General features: G+C 42.3%; 2 protein-coding genes across 9 annotated transcripts in view; one reads left to right on the top strand and one right to left on the bottom strand.

Moving 5' to 3' along the window:
• The window catches only part of UBE2N (ubiquitin conjugating enzyme E2 N), a 35,221-nt gene extending 32,900 nt beyond the window's left edge, over positions 1-2,321 (bottom strand). Inside the window, exon 1 of the mRNA XM_061204817.1 lies at positions 2,154-2,321. Coding sequence (XP_061060800.1) covers positions 2,154-2,183 — 30 coding nt within the window. The 5' untranslated portion in view covers positions 2,184-2,321. The remainder of the gene's footprint in view (positions 1-2,153) is intronic.
• Positions 2,322-18,379: 16,058 nt separating this feature from the next.
• Positions 18,380-21,456, top strand: part of MRPL42 (mitochondrial ribosomal protein L42) — a 63,662-nt gene continuing 60,585 nt past the window's right edge. For 2 of the 8 annotated variants that reach the window (XR_009702560.1, XM_061205440.1), the window contains exons 1-2: positions 18,402-18,438; positions 19,943-20,127. Coding sequence is in view for 7 of the 8 variants with exons in the window: in XM_061205440.1 (XP_061061423.1) it covers positions 20,058-20,127 (70 nt within the window). In the remaining variant the exon portion in view is untranslated. Of the gene's footprint in view, positions 18,439-18,814; positions 18,872-19,942; positions 20,128-21,456 lie in introns of those variants that run through there. The other 6 variants (XM_061205446.1, XM_061205444.1, XM_061205441.1 and 3 more) reach the window with 6 other exon arrangements.

The raw sequence follows: 21,456 nt of genomic DNA, 5'->3' as shown, positions 1-21,456 counted from the left end.
AGAACCTTGTACTGTAGTTGACAGAGAAGAGACAAGCTTCTTTTTTTAAATTCTGATATAAAAAATAAACATTTTCACAGAGTATGGAAAAGCCTATATAATATAAGCATGGGCACTAGAAAAAAAAAATAGTATAATCTTTTAATCCTTCCTAGGGATTGGAGAAAACAGTTCTTTTTGCTATAAATGGCATTAAAGTAAAACAACCGAACTCTTACAAGATAATACCCAAATCAAGGGACCTTTCATTAGAGAGATGTTATCAACAAGACTGTAAAATTAAGAGTACATATAAGTTATCACTGTCTTGTTTTAAATAGCAAAATGCAAAAGCCTGGTGTAAACTAAATTATTGTGTGCCAAATGAATTGAATTATGAGGACTTCAACTTATTGCTTCAAGTCATATCTATAAGTTTATATACAAGGTCCCACAGAATTTATTTTTCCATCTAAGACTTTCATATTATTGCAGAATATCTCCAGCATTAAGCAAAAATGGAAAAATATATGTAAAGTCTTTAATTCATTATGTATTTTGGAGAATTATCTTGAATGTCAATATGTACTAGGTACTTAGTCAATAACCTGAATAACAGTAAATAAAAATCCAAGGATATCTGATGTATAGCTCTATCTTCCACCCCTCATTTTCAAGTGGGGCCTCAATAAACATGACCACTGGGGCCATGTGATTGTATTACAACCACATTGTAAGTACCCTCCAACGCACAGCCATTAAACTGCCTTGGACGGAGTCGAAGACAAATCTTTAACACAACAAATGAAGGTTTTACAGAACACTGTGAAGGTTCACATCATTAGACTCCAGCGCACAATGACAATCTGTTCTACTTCTCTACTTGCTAAAACTTGCTACTTTACAAAACACGTCTTATTTCTCTAAATTGAGCACCTTTAGGTCAGAGACACCCCCATCTCAGATATATTTCATTGCAATCGCACTACACAATACACCATCTTTCAATCACTTAGCATGCATCTCCCCCCAAACTTTAAGGACAAACTAGATTAAATACACGTTCAGAGTTACAGCAAACAAAATGATGCTGCAATTTAGACACTTTAACTCGCATATTGAGCAACACAGAGGTTCAACTAATTTCCTTCACTAAAACTGACAAAAAATACCTAAAGGTTTTGTCTTCGTGGACTGCAAGAAACATTTCACGTCTGAGGACTTGATATTTACATAAAAGAGTTTACAAAACCACGATGAATTTTTCATGGTTCCATTGGTACTTGGCAAAGTACATACATATTCATGAAGAGCTGAAAAACGGTATTGATAATTTAAAGCGCACAAAATCGAGAGGCAAAAGGTTTCACAAGGTCCCGCGTACCTGTACGGCACCCCCTCCCCCAATCCCCGCTCGGTCTCGTGTTAGAACTATTTCCTCTAAACAGAAACAGTCCTAGAAGAGTTTGCCAACTAGAGTAAACTCACTTCGCGGAGATAACGAGCGGAAACGCATTTAAAGAAGAGGAGATCGCGGAAGCGAGGGCGGCGGGGCGCGGAGCCCCCACGTCCCCCGAACCCCGGCAGCCAGGGGCGAGCATGTGCCGTCGGCTGCAGGATGCGCGGCCCTCCCGGAGCCGCCTCCCGTGGCACAGGGCCCCGCCCGGCCTCTCCCTCCCGGTTCATTCATTCTGAACCTGCGGCTGCCGCACCCCTACGCTCCCGCCCGGGCCGAGACACGGATCCGAGGCCGAGGGGCCGTGTCGGGCCACAACCCCTGCCTAGAGTCCGGGCCCCGCCGCGATTCCCGCGCGCCCGCGGCCTCCGCTCGGGGGTGGTCTGAGAGGCCGCGGAGGCCCGCTCCCAAGACCAGAGCCCCGCAAGCCCGCGGCCCCACCCTCCGCCAGGGCGCGGGTCAGGCCTTCCCCGCTCGCGGGCCGACCGCCTGGGAGCCCCCGATCCCCGCTGCCGGGCTGCCCCACTGCGGCCGGAAGTCTCCCCGGCGCCCCCTCCTCAGCGCCCGACTTCCCTCGCCGCCGCGGCCAGACCCTCTCAGCGCTGCCTCAGGCCTCCCAGCGCGGGCCGCGGGCCGGAGGAAGCGAGGGGCCGCTCCGCCCGGTCCGCCGAGAGGGCAAGAGCAGAGCGGGTAGCCGGAGGCGGGCCCGGGCGGTTACCTTGATAATCCTGCGGGGCAGCCCGGCCATCTTGTCAGATCCCGAGTTCGGCCTCTGGTCTCGTCTCCGGCTCCGCTCGCCTCACGCACGAGTGGAAGTCCCGGGCTCCACTTCCGGGGGACGTTGCCGCGCCCGCCGCCGCCGCGCCGAGGCCCCCCGGGAAATGTAGTCCCTACTCGGGCGCGGGCGGGCTTCCCTCGGACCTGGCCCCCTCCCCCGCGCTCCCCGCCCCAGCCGCGGCCTGGGGGTGGCGGAAGTGACGCGCCGCGGCGGGGCAGGGACTTGGGAGAGGAGGTGCGGAGCAGCGCGGAGCAGCGCAGAGCCCCGTCGCTAGTGGCCGATCCTGCTGCGCGCTGGTGGGACTGAGTGGTCTGCGACCAGCAGGCTTCTTATCCGCGGCCACGCCCGCGCCAATGGGCGACGTAACAGAAGCCCGGCCGCAGACGTAGCCCATTCATTCATTCGTTCGTTCGTTCATTCAACGCTACTGCAGGGCGCGCGGTCGGGGCTGGCGCTGGCCGAACGACTGAGGTCAAGTTGATCCGCGAGCTCCTTCCTCACAAGTAGGGGAAGACCGAAAGTCAGTAGCAAAGCTCCCAACTGTGGGTCTCGAAAGTTATCTAGGAAAAGCCTAGCCAGAATTTTGATGTTTAAATTTCGCATAAATCGGGTGTCTTTGACACACCCCTTAGACCCGGGAAAGCTAAAAGGGTTTGGGAGAGTTGGGGGCGGGGAAGAAGAATGGCCTCTGAACGCCTGGCCCTAGTGGTTGACTCGCGGATTGGAGAGCTGGAGGAATGACCCAGGAGAGGATTAGAGATCCCAGTGTAATCCCTAAAAGGGGGATTGCCTGTAGAGTGCGGGGCCCTAAAGGAGGATTAGAGTGAGGGTGCCCGGAAATGGGATTGTTGGGGAAGCATTTCCTAACATCCTGATGATTGATTGCTTGCTCTGTAATGGGCTTTTTGCGAGAATTATTTTACTTTATCGTCATAGCAGTCTTAAAGTGCTTCCTCCACTTTACAAATGAGGCTCGGAGACATTCACTTTTTCCAAGGTTATGAGGGAAATGGAGCTGTTTTGTTCCCACGCAGGTCTGCCAAAACCTGGACCCCTTAACTCCTTAGCCACGGTGTTTCCTAGCACAGTAGCACAGACAGTAGATGGTGAATAAATATGTGCCAGATGCTATGTTAGTGGATGAGAATACAAAGAGGCTGACCCTAGGGAATTCCCTGGCGGTCAGGTGGTTAGGTCTCGGGGCTTTCATTGCTGCGGCCGGGTCCAGTCTCTGGTTGGGGCATTAAGATCCCGCAATCCGCGCCAGGTGGCCAAAACTCAAAACAAAAAAGAGGCTGACCCTGCCTTCCAGGAACTTAGAGTCCAGCGGAGAAGAGAGACTAGTGAACAATAATTACAATCCAGTGTGTTAAGGGCCATAATAGAGATTCCTCCAAGGTGCTATTTGAGCACAAGAGAGGCATTAATTGCTTGAGAAGTTAGAGAAGGCTTCTCAAAGGAGAAGTGGCATCCTAAAGGATGAGTAAGAATCTAACTGACCTGGTGGGGGGAGCATGCCAGGCCTAGAAAAAAGACTGTGAAATGGCATTGAGCTATAAGGAAAAAAAAAAAGTGCATTAAAGAAATGGAGAATATGAATGCAAGAAACCTAGTAAGAGTAATAAGAGAAAACATTATCATTAGCACGATGCTAAATGATTACATGGATTATCTCATTTAATGATAAAGTATATAAGGTAGGCTTTCTTATTACTGTTTCTTTTTAGATGAGAAACCAAGCCTCAGAGGCAATAATGAGAACTTCAAATAACCAGAAGTCTGAAATGAGTGGTTCTGTATTTAGAAGAATCTGGGAAAGTAAATGACATTGGAGAAAGATACTTCCAGAATATTTTAGAGAGGGTCCAGAACCCTCCCTGATAGGAAGAAAGGCAGAGTGAATATGGGGTTAGAAGGGTACTAGTCCAGTTAGCTCTTACATAACAATTCAGCTCCAGTTTAGTGCTTAAAAGAACAATAATCATTTGTTTAGCTCTTGAATCTGCAATTTAGGCAGGGCTTGGCAGGAAAGGCACATCTCTGCTCCATGCTGTGTCAGCCTGGGCAGCTTGACTGGGACCAGAACCACTTCTAGGTTGGCTTACATAGCAGGCAAGTTGGTACAGACTGTTAGTTCCTCTCCAAGTGGGCCTCTCCGTGGAGCAACTTGGGCTTCCTCACTGCATGGTGGCTGGGTTCCAAGAACGAGTGTTCTAGCAGGCAAAAGTGGAAGCAGAGTCACCTTTTTCGACCCAACCTTGGAAGTCACGTAGCATCACTCCCACCATAATCTATTGGTTGACTCGTCACAAAGCCCACCCAGTTTGAAAAGTAGGGGACATGGATCCCCCCTCTTGAAAGAAGAGTCCAAGATTCTGGAAACTAGCTGGGTATGTGTGATACAAGATACAGTTGTGACCAACTTCGAAAAACACAAACTGCCACAGGTATATTTATCACAGTATGCTTACAAGCCACCATGCTTACAATCACCTGCAATGCTGCTTAAAATAAGCATTCCTGGAGCCCTTCCCAGAGATTCTAATTTTCTAGTTCATTGCTGAGGCCTGGGACTCTGCATGTAAACATCACGGGTAATTTTGATAGATCCTAAAATTTGAGAACAAAAGATTTTGAATAAACAACAAAAATTGTTGCCATGTGCCTTCTTTTGGCTATTCTCTATTGGAATAGATAGTAGCCTGCAGATTAAGAGTGAGGGCCCCGAAGCCCTGCCTAGATTTGAAAACTTAGAATTTGCTTAACTTGTCTGACCTTCGTTTTTTTCACCTATAAAGTGTACTTCATGTTCTTGTTGTGAAGTTTCAATATATATTAAGTACTTAGAAGGGGTATTATTTTTGTAATCTTGATAAGAACCAGGTATAGTTTTCTTTAGGAAACCAGATTTTTAAAATTTGACAGTATAACCTTGTTTGGCAGAGATTCGTTTGATGGCATGAAATTCTCTTAGATAAACACATAATTTTTAATGTCTTTTCCCATTCTTTTCCCCCTTGAGAACAACTCACACTACACGCATCTGGAAAATAAAATCCAAACTTCTGATTCATGTAAGTCCTGTAGAACAGGATATATTCTAGAAGGACATGTTGCCACATGGCTGAGATGCAGTGTTTATTCTCAGGTTAGAAAGCTGGTTAAGAATCCTACTTACTATACCCATAAAATATGGTTAAAATAAAGATATCCACAAAACTAATTCCTTCAAGGCAGGGGTGTTAGACAGCTGAAGAATAGAGGTAAAACAGACTTCTTACTTTATACTCTTGTACCTTTTGGATTTTGAGCTGTATGAATGTGTTACCTATTCAAAACTTAAAATAATCCAATTCACTAATGTCAAAAGTCTAATCTAAAAGGTGTTCAATGCTCTTTACATGCTGATCAAGAATGATATCATACAACTAAAGGAGAAAAAAAGAAAAAGAAAAAAAAGAATGATATCCTACACTCAAAATTCAAAAGATTCTGGTCCATGGTATGGAATAAATAAGAGTGACAAAATAGCTTCACTAAACTGAACAGTGCTAGGCAGAACTCTTAGCTAGTTAATCTTTTTTTGGCTCTTCATCAGGCCTCGTTCTTGGCCATGATTTTTTTTCCAGGCTCTGCTCCTTTCAGGACTCAAACTCCAAGTGCCTTTGCATTATAATATAAGAAAGAGGGCCCAAGAACACTGTGTTGAAGAAATTAGAGGAATCCTGATCTATGCAAATCTTACTCCCCAGAATAATACTTAGTGCCTCCTGTTCCTTCCCCACCCCCTACCCACAAATATTTCAGTTTCACTACTTTGGTCCTATAATAGCAGATGCATAAGTACTGTTTACCCTGCAGGTAGTATCTTAAGATATTTATACCTGAGCTCCTCGGAGTCATGGATCTCTTCCATCTTGGGCACCCCTGGATCCCTGGGGCCTAGCTCAAGGCCTGCAACATGAGAGCTCTCAAAAAGTACTGGTCAAGGGAATGAATGCATGAGCGCAGGATGAAGATAAACACCTGTTTGAGAATGGTTGCCATAAATTCATGATCCATAAGTGAAACACAGGATGTTTATGTTCATCCCTAAACTTTTCAACTTGACTTCCTGGATGACAACAGAGCTTTTTTCACAAACTCTCTCATACTTTGCAGAGACAAGATAGAATAGTTTGGAAAATGATAGATCAGTCACTTTTAATAGAGGTCCTGTTTCCATTATGAGCAATCGTCTTCATGGAGATGTATTTGTTTGCAATACCCATATTGTTTCTTGCAGTATAGGAAAACTTTCATGGGCTATCAAGCACAAGTATCTGTGAGAAGAGGGTTCCTGAACACTGACTCAGAAGAAGTGGGTGGGGAGGATAAAAAGGCTGCACACTGATTTTTAAAAAGAAAAAAAAAACCCGAAAAACACCTGCTGCCTCATATTCATGACTTCAACATAAATAGCTGAGTACTTACAAACGGTTAACCAACACAATGCCAGCCCGTGAGAAGGATCTGAGCAGGGTCATCCAGGGTCATAGGAGCACTGTCTCAAAGTGGAAGGACTCTGGAAAGAAGACACCCAAGAGAACTGGAGTAATAAGGCTGACCTTTGTTTAGCGCTTCATGCTTTACAAAGCATTTTTGAATGTCATCTCATCCACAGAGAGCTTTAAGTGCATGCACCACTGGAGGCATTCTGCAAAGCCCATCACTGATTCTGCAATGTTTCTATAAAGGTAGAGGAAGGGGGGTATTCCTCTCTTTGTGCCAGTTCCCAATGGAAACAGGATTTCAGAGGATGGTGACTCAAGACTTGGCCAGAAGCCTGGATGGAACAGGAACTCTGAAAGCAAGGCTCTTTCCCATGCCTCTGTGTGTCACCCATTCAGGTTCCCAAGAGGACTGTTTACATTCCATGTCCTTGGGCTCCAGTAGCTCTTTGACTCCACCTGTGAAGTGCTTACTCAGCCTATCCAGCCTAAACTGTTCCCCCACTTCTTCCCACCTGGTGTGCCCCGCCCAAGCTTCTTGTCAGTACACTCCCATCACCTTTCTTCCTCCCCACCATCACCAATCTCTCTCCAGTCCTACCGATTTCTCATATGCGTCTCACTTGTGTCTCTTGCTTTCTGCAGAAAACTGCCCACCTGCTTCCAGTATGATTAGAAATGTTTTGAAAACTTTGTTTTGCTTCTGAGTACAATGATTTGGGATCCGATATACTCTGAAGCAGAGGTTTTCAAACTTTGGAGTGCTAACCACCTCCTAGGCTGGTTAAACATACAGCTGCAGGAGCCCCACCCAAGATCTTCCATATGCAAGTCCCAGGCCCTATGCATCTGTGATTTTAACAAGCTCCCCCGGCACCACTGAAGGGTCCAAAGCTTGAGCCTCACTGTCCCATATTATCTGATCTGCTTAAGAAAACAAAACGGTTCCAAGAGCAACCTCGACTTACACATTTCTTTTATTTTTTTTTGAATTTATTTAATTTATTTTTTTATACAGCAGGTTCTTATTAGTTATCTATTTTATACATATTTGTGGACTTATATATTTCTTGTTCCTGTTTTTCTAATTCCTTTTGGCCCAATACCCATATCTTTCCTCCTGTCTGTTCTAATTCTCTTGATCCAAGTGTTAGATATTCCAGATAGTTGGAGTTTAAGTTGGCCCAGGTGTTCAGTATTCCAGATTGCTGGGTTTTGAGGAGGCCAATAAATAACACCCAATTTCCACCCCTGAAATTATAACCAGTTGAAAGAGATGGAGACCAAAATGTTGCCTTCATTACCAATAAAGCTGATTGGAGAAAACAGTTCTAAGTGGGCAGTCATTTGGGCTTATTTATAGTCCTCCCACCAGCTCCCCAGTTGCAAGCACAGCCACCCAGTTGCTTAGCACAGCCAGACAACTGCAGGCCCCTTAAGCCAAGACAGAGCAGATGCGCATGCATGAGAGCAGAAGACAGACTGCTTTAAAAAAAAAAAGGGGGGGGGGGAAGGAAGGAAGAAGGAGAGAAAGAAATAGAAGGGAGAAAGGAAAAGAGAGGGAAAAGGGAGGGAGGGAGAAAAAGAAAGGAGGGAAGGAGACAAGGCTGAGAGGACCCAGCTCATTATTTTATATTCACCAATTAGAAAACTTACTCCTCTCACCTTCTAATCACAAAACCACCTGACATTTTCTTAAACTACTGCTTACTTTCTATCTCAGTTGCCCAAAGGCAACCTCAGCCCACAGTCTGGACAATCTCATCGTTGCTTTGAATATCCTGTGATCCATCATACATATGCTCTCTCTAACATCATCATTTTCACATCTTGTTGCCTTGTCACTGATGTCATGTTGCCTTTTTACCCACCCATATTCTTATTTGCTGTGTGTCCAGCAGTAACATAATGCTTAGCACATATCCCCTCCTTCCTGCCTTCCTTCATTCTCTACCTATTATGTACTAGACCTTCCCTAGGAGATGTTTTTTTTTTAATGAGCAAGATAGGATCTTTGATCTTGAACTTACGTTCTTATAGGGGAGACAGACATTTAAACAAATTAAAATATTTGATGTGATAAGTTCTGTAATTGAGATACCACATAAGGTACAGTGAAGAGTATATGTAAGACACAGGGAAGGTTTTATTCACTCAGTTATTCAATAAACATTTAGTAAGAGCCTGCTAAGTGCCAGGCACAATACTAGTTTCTGCAGGGAAAATATGAGCCAAACCAGACATGGAATTACCCTGGGAGAGAATGGATGCAAACATATATTAATGACAATAATACAAGGTAAGTGTGAAATGTTATTTTAGTCAGGGTTCCTGGGTGTAGGCATAGAAGCTGATTCAGACTAACAAACAGATACAGAATTTATTGGGAGGACATCACGTGTTTCATGTGGTCACAGGGAAGGCTGCAGACCAGAGGATGCTGGCATTCTGGAGGTGGGCAAGGAACGGAGCCCGGGGACTCACCTGGTCAGTTTCCTGTTGGACGCTTCTCCCTTGCCCTCCTCCAGGTATGGTGTTCCTGAGTCTAGAGCTTCTCAGATTCAGATTCCCATCTCTGACCAGGATGGGCTGGCGTGTATGGGAGTCTTGGGTCTAACTGCACCTTATACTGACCTTCAAATATTCCATCAGTTTTCAGCCCCTTCCTTACTCCCTCTTCCTGAATAATGGTGCTACTAATTACTTGAACCTTGGTACAACCTGCATGCTTAACTTTCCTCTGCTCTGCTAAGTCAGGAGCCATTCCTGCATCTCTTGACTTTCCCATCTTGTTCTCATTGTTGTTTGAGTATAATTTTTGAGAGACGAGGGCAAAAACATCTTTATGCTGACAAGAGTATTTCTGGTGTCTTTGAGGCAGTTTTCCTGCACAAGGAGATATTTCACAGATTAGTTTTTAATTAACATTCAATTTACTGTAGTGACAGTAAAGTCTAGTTTTTCCTTAAGCTTTCAAATTCAATTTACAAATCTTATTATTCTGTTTATAAGACTAGCAACTAAAATAAAACTCTTTTAAGGGAATTTTTCATAAAAGTAAATTACTTACATTTAAACATTTTTAAATTTATTTATTTATTTATTTTTGGCTGTGTTGGATCTTCGTTTCTGTGCGAGGGCTTTCTCCAGTTGCGGCAAGCGGGGGCCACTCTTCATCGCAGTGCGCGGGCCTCTCACTGTCGCGGTCTCTCTTGTTGCGGAGCACAGGCTCCAGACGCACAGGCTCAGTAATCGTGGCTCACGGGCCCAGTTGCTCCGCGGCATGTAGGATCTTCCCAGACCAGGGCTCGAACCCGTGTCCCCTGCATTGGCAGGCAGATTCTCAACCACTGCGCCACCAGGGAAGCCCACTGCGCCACAAGGGAAGCCCTAAACATTTTAAATTGCACTTGTAAATTTGACATATTCAATTTTCTTTTCCAGCCCTTCAATTTTGACAGATAAACATTCCCAAGCACCTAAATAATTCTTATAAATGAAAAAAAAATTTTAATACAGTGAGTCTTCTATTAAGTATTGTAATACTGCTTCCAAACAATATAATTCTTTCACACCCTTCAACATAGAATCATAAGCCTAAATCAGTCACCTAATGACAAGTTCAAATTGGAATCACAATTTACAGAAAACACAAGGGACTTAGGAACATGTTAAAGTTTGCTCCAGGATGTACTCAGCAAAGCCCAGATTGTGGGAATCTCCACAGGAAAAACACCTGGTTTCTTTAACAAATAAGTACAAGGAAAAAAGAGAAAGACAAATGGAGAAGGAACTTATAAGTTAAAGAGACTTAAAAATGATATTAAGCAATCGAAAGGTGTGGATCTAATTTGGATCTGATTCAAACAAGCAAACTAAATAGAAAATATGACATTCATGGGCCATTTGGAAAGTTGCATGTTGACTGGATATTTAAAGATGTTAAATAATCATCGTCTTTTTTTTTCAGTTGTGTAATATTGTGGTTATGTTAGAAGAAAGGAGGCCTTATCTTTTAGCATTTCTTACTGAGATATTTATAGATGAAATAATAGGCTACTTGAAATTTGCTTCAAAATGATATAGGAGAAGGAACATGGTGGGAGTATAAATTTACTTATTTATTTATTTATTTTTGGCTGTGTTGAGTCTTTGTTGCTGCACACGGGCTTTCTCTACTTGCGGCGAGCGGGGGCTACTCTTGGTTGCGGTGCGCGTGCTTCTCATTGCGGTGGCTTCTCTTGTTGTGGAGCACAGGCTATAGGCACGCGGGCTTCAGTAGTTGTGGCACACGGGCTCAGTAGTTGTGGCTCGCGGGCTCTAGAGCACAGGCTTCGTAGTTGTGGCGCATGGGCTTAGTTGCTCCACGGCATGTGGGATCTTCCCGGACCAGGGCTCGAACCCATGTCCCCTGCATTGGCAGGCGGATTCTTAGCCACTGCACCACCAGGGAAGTCCCCAATGGTGGGAGTATAGATGAAACAAAATTGTCCATAAGCTGATAATTGTTGAAGCTGAATGAGGGGTACGTGGTGGTTTATAATACTTTTCTTTCTAATTTTGTATGTGTTTGAAATTTTCTGTAATAAAAAGTTTTTAAAAATTAGAATCAAAAAGCTATCTAACAGCAAATTTAACAGTCCAAATTGTCTTATATATTCTAAATACTTAAATATAAACATAGAATACACATGTTTGTGAGTGTGTTATATTCTCAATGCTAACTGGAAAATAATACTACTAGGTGGGTTTTGATTTACATCATCATTTCTACATTTAATTCAAAATCTTTATGGAGCTAAAAGTCACTTACACCCAAGGAAACAAGTAACCCCCAAGTAACCTGGGGTAACCTACGCAACCAGTTTGGGGTGCCTTCCAGGTTGGTTGTGAGGGTGAGGTCTGGAAGTGCAGTCTTCCAGGACCTTCTTCTATATGACCTGAAAGGAGAAGCAGAGCCCTCTTTTATGGTTGCTGTGCCAATAGGAATTCCAGTCCATACCCTCCAAATGGAGTGTTCTCACCACCCATGTCACCTACGTTCACGTTATACATTTTACCAAATCTTCAGTGTGATTTGAGTTTCTAACCTCCTACCCAAGTTGTTTCACTTATTTGATTTATCAACATATTCAATAAAGGTATTTACTGCTGGAAGCTATTCAGAATTCTTTTCACTTTCTATCAGGATGGGCGGGTCACCCTGTTTATATTTAAATAACATCCAACTGGATTACTAAACCAATCTCTGGCTTTACAGTCAGAATACCAAAGGCGTCCTAAGGACACTTATTCTGACATGGTGCCAGGAACCTCCCTTTTGCTCCTCCAAATCCACTTTTCATCTTGTCCACTCTGCTCTCTGCCCAGGAAGCTGACTTGAATAGACTACACTATATGGAGGGGGTTCCTTCACCTCTGGCTTCTGTTTGGTTTGGGCCAATGAGAAGCCCTTGCAGGAGATTAGAGAGGGAAAGGAGAGAGAAGTCAGAGTAATTATTACCCTGGGTTGCTCCTGGCAAGGTCACCTCAGGCTGGCTATGCCCTTCAACAGATGACTGCTCTCCTCAAGGTAGCCAACTACAGGATTCTCTCCTTCTGGGGTCCAGTTACTGCTCCCTCTCTTTGTCCCTTCTGGCCTGGAAGGAACAGCCAGTGGTACTAAGCCCAGGTTATACCACTACTGCTCCTGGAATGATACCAGTTTGAGTATGTCATTTGCTTTCCTCTGAGACTAAGTGATATGCCAACTTAAAGCTAGAAATCATTATTGTCCATTTTAGACTAAGTCCATATTTTCATTTTTAATTACATTCAGTAGATTATTCCTGACAGTCAAAATATATATTTTAATGCCAAAGAAATAAGTAATCTCTTTGGGTCAGATGTTCATAAAAATTTATTATACAAATATTTATTAAGCACCTACAAGATACAATTATTGCTAGTATTGAGTGCTTACTACATGTCAGGTACTTTGCAAAGCATTTTACTTACCTTCTGTTATTTTATTTACCCAATAATTCTATAAAGTAGGGAATATAATTATTATTCCCCCTTTTATAAAGAATAAACTGAGACTAAAAAATATTAAGAAAATAAATTTCTCCAAATATCATAGCTAGGAAGTCATGGAATCAAGATTCAAATTTAGGCAGAGATTCTCAGAATCTACTTGTTAACCTCTGCGCTCTACTGCCTCCTTAACATTATGCTATATATGTGAGCTATATAGTTGGAAAATAAGGTCCACCTACATGCAGGAAGCCCAAGATCTTATAGGTAGAGAAGACATAAATGTAAAAATCACTTGGAGCATTCATAAGAGAGCTTTTGAAGGAAAAGCCATTTATAACTTGTGGTCTGTATTATGTTCAGTGTTATGGAGGCCCTTACATTTTATTTTATTTTATTTATTTTGTTTTTTTTTAAGAAGGAATTTCCATCTTCAGGAAACAACTTTATCTTTTTATAAATTTATTTATTTATTCATTTATTTTTGGCTGCGTTGGGTCTTCATTGCTGCCCGGGGTGACTCTTGGTTGCGGTGTGCAGGCTTCTCATGGCGGTGGCTTCTCTTGTTGCGGAGCACTGGCTATAGGCACGTGGGCTTCAGTAGTTGTGGCTCGCGGGCTCTAGAGCACAGGCTCAGTAGTTGTGGTGCACGGGCTTGCTTACTCCGCAGCACGTGGGATCTTCCCAGACCAGGGCTTGAACCGTGTCCCCTGCATTGGCAGGCAGATTCTCAACCACTGTGCCACCAGGGAAGTCCGAGGCCCTTACATTTTAATCAGTACTAATCCTTTAGATATATTTTTCTTGAATTATTTGTGATTTGAACTATTTTCATTCTGTCATTTCAGTGAGGATTAGGTTCCACTATTAGAAAAGAGGCTCAAAGTAACACTGAGTTAAATAAGATAAAAGTTTACTTCTCTCTTGTAAAAATCCCTAAGTAGGAAGTGCAGGAACTAGGAGCTCTGGTCCACAAAGTTATCAAAAACCCAGACTCCTTCCAGCTGACTACTCTATCATTCCTAAGTCTAGGCCCTCTAAATGCTAGTGTTCTAAGATAGTGACCATAACATCCACTCTCCTGGAGAAAGGATGAAGTAAGGGGCAAAGAGTGCCCACCAGCTATCTTTAAGGAAGAGACCAAAGCTGCTGCAAGACACATTTGCTTACATCTCATTGGCCAGCACTTAGTCACATGACTACACCTATGCTTGCAAGGGAGGCTGGGAAATGTAGATTTTTAAATTCAGAGTAGACATACACTCAGTAGAAGATTAGGGGTTCTATTAACATGGAAGAAAGGGAGAAATAGCTATAGGGGAATAACAGTTTCTGCTGTAAATTTCTCACAGTTTCTGGTGAGATTATTTATCAATGTGATTAAAGGTGTGCAATTTATCTTAACAAGGCAAAACAGACACTTCTTAAGGACAATACTCAAAGCATACTAGAAAAACAGGGTCTTGTTATTTTGGATAAGTTTCAAATATATGTGGTCTCCCAGAAAGCCCTTTATAAGCATTACCTGCCAAGTGTGAAATCGTTCTTAAAAATATAAAATAGATCTGCCTTTGTCACCAGCCTCATTGTTTTTGCTAGCACTCTGTATTCTAGTCACATTGACCTTATTTTTGTTTCTTGAAAGAATCATACTACTTCCTACCTTAGGGCCCTCACTCAGGCTGTTCTCTCTTGTACTCTTCATCTTTATAACATCTACCCTTCCTTCAGATTTCTGCTTAAATTCATATCCTCAGGGGAGCCTTTCCCAACCCTAATAGACTAGTCAGACACCAATAGACTAGTTATATGCTCCGTGGCATTTTTTTCCCCTCTGAGCACTCAGGACAATGATAATAAAATAATTAATTACACAATTATACATTTACTATCTGTCATCCCCACTTGATGTATAATCTCTGAAGACATAAACTGTTGCTCTGGTGTTTGGTACATCTAATAAGTGCTCAATAAATAGTTGTTGAATGAATGAACAAAGTAGAATAAATTTAAAATTTAGGAGTCGCAGGAAAGCATCTGATAATGAAATAACTTTAGACTATAGTGTGAGGATCTTTAATAATCTAAATTAAGTCCTGATGATCTCTAGGAGGATTGCAGTTTGAAACCGACAATATTTAAGCTATTCATAGGAAAGATGTTCATGATACACGGTTAAGTGGGAAAAAAGATATATTAAGAAAGAAAATCTATTGTGCACGCATGTTTATCTGTATATGTATATTAACAGTAATAAAAGAAAACCTAAATATAATGTGTTTCTGTGAAAGAGAGGGAGACTGAAGGAGAATCAGGCTGGCTGGTTCACATCTCAGCTCCATCACTGGCCAAGGGCTTTAAAATAGTACACATCATGTGTCCAATAAATGTTAGCTATTATCATAATATAGATATACGAAGAGACAAAAGTGAAAGGTTTTACATCAAAATATTAGCAGTGATTATCTCTTGGGTTTTGTTTTTAAAATCTGTGTTAGCACTTTTTTTTTTTTTTTTGGCCACGCTGTGCAGCTTGTGGGATCTTCGTTCCCCCCCCAGGGACTGAACCCGGGGCCACAGCAGTGAAAGTACAGAGTCTTAATCACTGGACCACCAGGGAATTCCCTGTGTTAGTACTTTTTTAATCTACATTTTCTATTTGGAAATGAGCATGGCCTAGTCTAACTCAGTGGTTTTAAGCTCATGGGTGATTCCTGGGTTCAAATCATAGTTTCACCACTTGTAACTTGCATGACTTTGAACAAGTTATTTAACCTATCTGTGCTTCTGTTACTTCATTGTATAATGACAGTCACAATAATTATACCCAGCTCCTAGAGCTATCAGAAGGAACAGACAAAAACAATACATGTAAAGCATTTGAAGAACAATGCCTGGTACATAGTAAGTGCTCAAAACCAGAGCCAATTTTATGTAATAATTTTTGAAAAAGTTTTTAGAAAGATTTTCTCTAATGGCTTGGCAGTTAGATTGCTCTGGAGTCTTCAATCTCTGATTTTATAAAAAGTGACTTTATTCTGCAAAGCTAGAGAAGAAAAAAAGTCAATCCCCTTTTCACCTGAAGCCATTTGAAACCAACTCCAAAGTTCTACAATTTTGTCTGTTTTGTCATTTTACTAGCATGAATGTGAACTGCTTTTATGTAGGACAATGTAAGTTATTAACTGGTACTTCAAGTTTGTAGTTTTGGAAATTATAGCTTTAAACTTGCTGGCACCGAACTCTAAAGTTATGAAACTCTTCCTGACATGCCTCTCTTAGCTACTCTCATATTGCAGTCTCTTGGTTTTCATACTGCCTCATTCCCTGCCACTTCTGAGAGGTGCTGGATGGCTGTCCTCCTCCACTGGACTGCTAAATGTTGGAATTCTCTGGGGCCAAGTTCTGGGTCCTTTTCCTTTTTTTCTGCACTCACTCCTTATGTGCCCTCAACATTCCCATGGTTTTTAAATCTACATCTGGCCCAACTGCTATTTTCCAGACACGTTCGTCCAACCACCTGCCTCATTTTATATCTCTACTTGGATACCTCAGAGGTATCTCACACTCAACAACTCCCAAATGGAATTATTTATTTCCACCTTCATCAGACCCCCCAGATCTGTTCCTCTTTCAGTCTTCCCTGTTTCATGAACCACCCACCTTCAAGCCAGTCATCAAGGCATCACCTGAAGTGTCTTTCCACTCTCTCAATTCCCACAGCTAATCAATCCATCATCATGTTCAGTTATCATTTCTGTACTTTTACACTATATCTGGACTCCTTTCCTCTCTCTCCATCCCCACTGTTGCCGCCATCCATCACGTCATCATCACCACCTCTAAACTTGACTGCTGTGCAGCATTAGCCTCATTAGACTTGCTTGCAGTCTTGCCTCTCTCCAAACTGCTCTGCACAGTGCAGCCGGAGTAATCTTTTTTTAAAAATAAGTCATATCATATCACTTCTTTTGTGTTAACACCCTTCAGTGATGCCCTACTGTATTAGAATAACATCTACACAAATGGATCTGTGTCCTAATTCCATGTTATTACCACCAAGGCCTATAAAGCCCAGAATGACCTGCCCCTTACCCCATCTCCTGCTACTCTCCTCCACACCATACTCCAGCATATGATAAGCTGTTTCCACCCCCTTTTAGACTTTTAAATTGTTCCCTCAGCCTAGAGCTGTCTCTACTCTCTTTCCCATGCACGTGGCTGGTTTCTTTCCTGGTCTCAGCTTTGTTAACCTTTCCTGGCTGCACTGAGTCTCCCTTTTGGTCAGTGGTCCCCACTCTACTCACAGCCATCAAGACATGTCCTGTGGAATCATCTTTGATCCATCCCTCTTCTGCTTTGCACAGTGAATGTTTGATAAGTCCAGCTGATAGTTCATTCAAATATGTTTCTCCTCTCTGTCTCTTCCTACAGCATAGTCCAGAAAGACATTACGGGGTGGCTTTGAAGGATGGACAAGATTCGAAAGGACAGAGATGGGCCCTCAATGTGAGCTTCCATAGGAGCAAAGATAAGCAGCAGAACCAGCCTGATATTCTGTGGGAAGTGAGGAGAGACATCATAGCAGTCCAAATTTATGCTGTGAATGTAAGTGAACTTACATTCACTTATTTTCAATATTAAGGACTACTTCACTACTTCTCAAATTTTTGAGAGGTTGATTAACTCCCTTGATTACATGTTAAAAGCTATGAATCCTTTTCAGAAAAATGTACATAAATCTGAAATTTTGCAGATCATGGAGGAAAGGAATTCCCAGGTGAAACTAGGCTTTATCAGTCAGTCACCTACTATCTTGAATACCTGCAGTGTTATTTAATTGTTTTTATTCATTCAACAAATATTGGAGGCTTATGATGAGGCCAAGCACAGTTCTAGATATTAGATTTGTATACCGTATAGAACAAAATAGATACCTGTCCCTCTCGGCCTTCATGGATCTTGAATTCTGGCATAAGAGACAGACATTAAACAAGGAAACAAATGAAAATACAATGTCATATAATGATAAATGTTATGAAAAAAATAAAGGAGGGCAATGGGACAAGGGCGGGTGAAGCTATTTTAATGATGTGGTCCTCTCTGAGATGATATTTGAGCAAGAGCTGCATGAACTAAGGCAGTGGTCATGAGAAGCAGTGAGAGAAGACCATTGCTGGCAATGAGAACAGAAAGTGCACACGCCCAGGGGCCTTTTCTTCCCTCTAAGATACATGGCGAGGTCCAGGATCCTGCTCGTCCTCCTCCCATAATGAATAACCACCACAGTTCTCAGAACATAGGTTGAAGGCTTTCCCATGCTTCCCCATTTCAAACGTCAAATCCAACCCCACGCCGCTTCAGTACTTCTCTGAAATGCCTCTTCCCCTAGGATACCTAACTCATCCAAGGAGGGATCTCAAGTTGCTCTAATTATTAGTATAAACTTTAAAAAATAGTGTTCGTTACTTTCTAAGGATATGTGTGGGGGCAGTGAATTTGTTTTTTTGGGTAGCGCCAGTAAAGTTGCAGGCAAGCTGCTGCAACTAAACGCGGGCGCACGTTGGGTGCATCCCCGCCTTACCCACGGCACCCGGGGCTCTTTCCGGCGGAGACTACATTTCCCAGAGTGCCCCGCGAGCCAGGAAGGCGCGTGGAGCGGTGTCTCCTAGGACCCGGGTTGAGGTAAGATGGCGGGCTCGCGGTGAGTCTCAGTCAAGGTAACCACTTCCCTCTCCTTCACCCGTCTAGGAGTCCCTAAAAGGTGGGCAGGCCCAGAAAGTTTATAGGCAGCTGTCGAGGTCTCCTACCTGTCGTTTGCGGCAAGATAAAGCCTCTGGCATTACCAGACTCGGTCCGTCCTGCAGAAGGGCCGGCGTGTGGCCGCGCGCTTACCGTGGGGTCTGGTTCTGGTAGCCAGTTCCTCAAGCCTCAGTCCCTCCCAGACTCTACGCAGTCTTCTATTGCTCCAGCGTTGAATTCCGGGCCAAGGGGTTTACCCTCTGAATTCTCTCTCTGGGGTGAATAATGTGACCTCTGGGTCTCGGACAGAGGGGACCTAACGTCCCCTAAAGTTTGTTTCTCATTTCGTGGTCAGAAGCTGTGGGCTTGCGTTACATCCATAGTACCTGTTAAGCAGCGGTAAAGTGGCAGGTAAACCGTTTGAGCTTTCGGAGCCTCGATTCTTAGTGTTTTAAATGGAGACGCCTACTTCACAGACTTGTGAAGGAGCATATAATGTATAGGAAAATGGGTCGTAAAGTGTAGGAGGCACACTGTAGGTACTCAGGGATGGCAGTGCTAACATACCGACGGTACAAGGAACCAGCCTGCATAGTTTAGCGACTAAGACTGATGAAATACGCTTTTATCACTGTGCGGGGGTGGTGGTGGTGGGGGAATAGTCATCGAAGCCAATTGAAAACAAGTGATGTATGTCATTTATTCACAACAGACCTGGAGGTTGTGGTTGTTTTCCCCCATTTTACCGTGGAAGGAACTGAGGGTTGCTTCGTTAATGACTTGCCCAAACTTTCCCAGTTTGTAAGGGATTGACTCTGAAGTTCTTGGAAGCAATTGATTTAAATACTGTTGTACCTTAGTTTCTTCATGAATCAAAATAAAGATGCCTCTTATGATTAGGACGAGAGTAAAACGAACGGTAGTGGAAGCACCTTGGAAAGTTAAAAAGCTTATATAAGAGGGCGAAATTTTATTTGGGACTTTGGGTGTTTATATGTGTTTCTTCAAGTCAGTATTTAATAAGCCAAGGCTAGGCCTTCTTGTTTAATATTTCATTTAATCAGAAACAGAATACCCCTTTAAGAGATGTAATAAAATCTTGTGTATGGTACCTGGGAGGTTGTACACCGACACATTTGCTTTATGAAAGGAGAATGCTCTGTGTAGCATGTGTGAGTGACTGTTTCTAAGAGTAATTACACATTGGCTGCGCACTCATTGAATGGAAAGAACTACACTAGGTGTTGAGAAGTTTGCATTTAAGAGAAATAGTAATGGACATAGTTCTTGGGTTTCTGATCTTACTATACATTTTGATGATGTTGCTCTTTGTACTGTATTGCCTGGAAATGGGAAGTTGTTTAAAAGTTTTGTGTTAGGCAGCTGTAGTTCTCAGTGGTGATCCTATTTTGTAGTGTTCAGTGTATTGTGTCACTTTAATTTATCATAGGTAGCACTGATTTTTCTTTATCTCTTATGCAGGGGTGAAAATAGGTATACCTAGAAGCAGTTTTTTTTTTTTTTTTAGAAGAAGATTTTAAAAGCAGTTTCTCTTCAAATCATCTTTCATACCACCTGATAAGCATCTTGATTCACCATGGCATTGGCAGCAGTAAAATGGGCGATATCAAGCAGAACTATCTTGAAACATTTATTTCCAATTCAAAGTAAGTGAGTTTTTTAATGTTTAAAACGTTGTGTTTTTTAAAAATATTTATTTATTTATTTTGGCTGTGCCAGATCTTCGTTTTGGCATGCATGCGGGATGTAGTTCCCCGACCAAGGATCGAACTCCGGCCTCCTGCATTGGGAGCGCGGAGTCTTATCCACTGGACCACCAGGGGAGTCCAATGTTTAAAAAGCTTTAAACTTTTTCAGATATTATAGTAATACATGTTCATTGAAGAACATTTAATTTAGTTATTGTATATGCCTGCTATTGTATAGGAGTGTAACGTGGAAAGATCTCTATATAGAAGGGGGAAGAAGTATGTTATAGAACAGTATATATCGTATGATCTCATTGTGTATTTAAAAGATTATTGACCATATATGTGTGTGTGTATATATGTATAAATGCAGAGTAAAAGATGTGGACCAAATAAGTTATCTCTGTAGACCACAAGTGGGATTTAACCCAGGGCAAGGGAGGGATTGCTAAAGAGGAACTTTTTCTAGTTTGAATCACTTATATTTATATTTTCACATACTGCTTTTTTTAGTAGTTCTTAAAATTAGCAAAGGGCAAATTTACAATTCCGTCTTACAGGGTGATTATTGTTACTATTTTGGTGTGTTCTTTTCTGTTTTTTCTGTGTAATTTAAAAAAAATGTAATTTCTTCCTTTCTTTTCTGAAGAAACGTAGTCAAATATTTTCTTCAAAGCCTATTAATACATGTTTGATAGTCAAAACACTGATCTATATAAATAGTCTATTAAAATCTTATTTCCTGACCAACCTTCTTTTCACTTTCCTTTTCCTCTGTCTGTGAACTGCATTCTCCCATTTGTAAAGAAGACATGGTTAGAAGGCTACAATAGGTTTGCTTTTTCATGTTTAGTCAGCCAAATTTTTTTACACATCTCTGCCTGACCTTAATTGCTTCCTTCATGTTTCCTATTGACTACCATTTGTAATTGAACATTTTTATTGAGTTAAGAGGAAAAGAGTTGTTTGAAGACTAGGGTAAAAAGCTGTATAAACGAAAGTATAATTTAGTAAACAGAGGAGGAGATTGCCAGGAGACAGTAGGTGTACACTAAAATCATAGTGAAAACAAAACTGTAGTCAGCTCTTGATTACCTAGGAGCATTTTTTGTTGTTGTTGAGAATTGTGGGAGAGACCTCTGCTGCTTAGTTTCCCTTTTGACCTGATAGGAACTCAGCCCCAAGGCTGATGGGAACTCAGACGTAATCAGTTTTTACCTAGCTCATGTCCTGAAACAGCAATTTGTCCTCACTCAGGTTAATCTGAAAACCAGTTCATCTGCCCCT

The sequence above is a fragment of the Eubalaena glacialis genome, chromosome 11 (assembly GCF_028564815.1).
Source record: "Eubalaena glacialis isolate mEubGla1 chromosome 11, mEubGla1.1.hap2.+ XY, whole genome shotgun sequence".
Classification (NCBI taxonomy): Eukaryota; Metazoa; Chordata; class Mammalia; order Artiodactyla; family Balaenidae; genus Eubalaena; species Eubalaena glacialis.
Note: the sequence above shows the minus strand (reverse complement) of the source record. Positions and strands in the feature narration are given on the sequence as shown.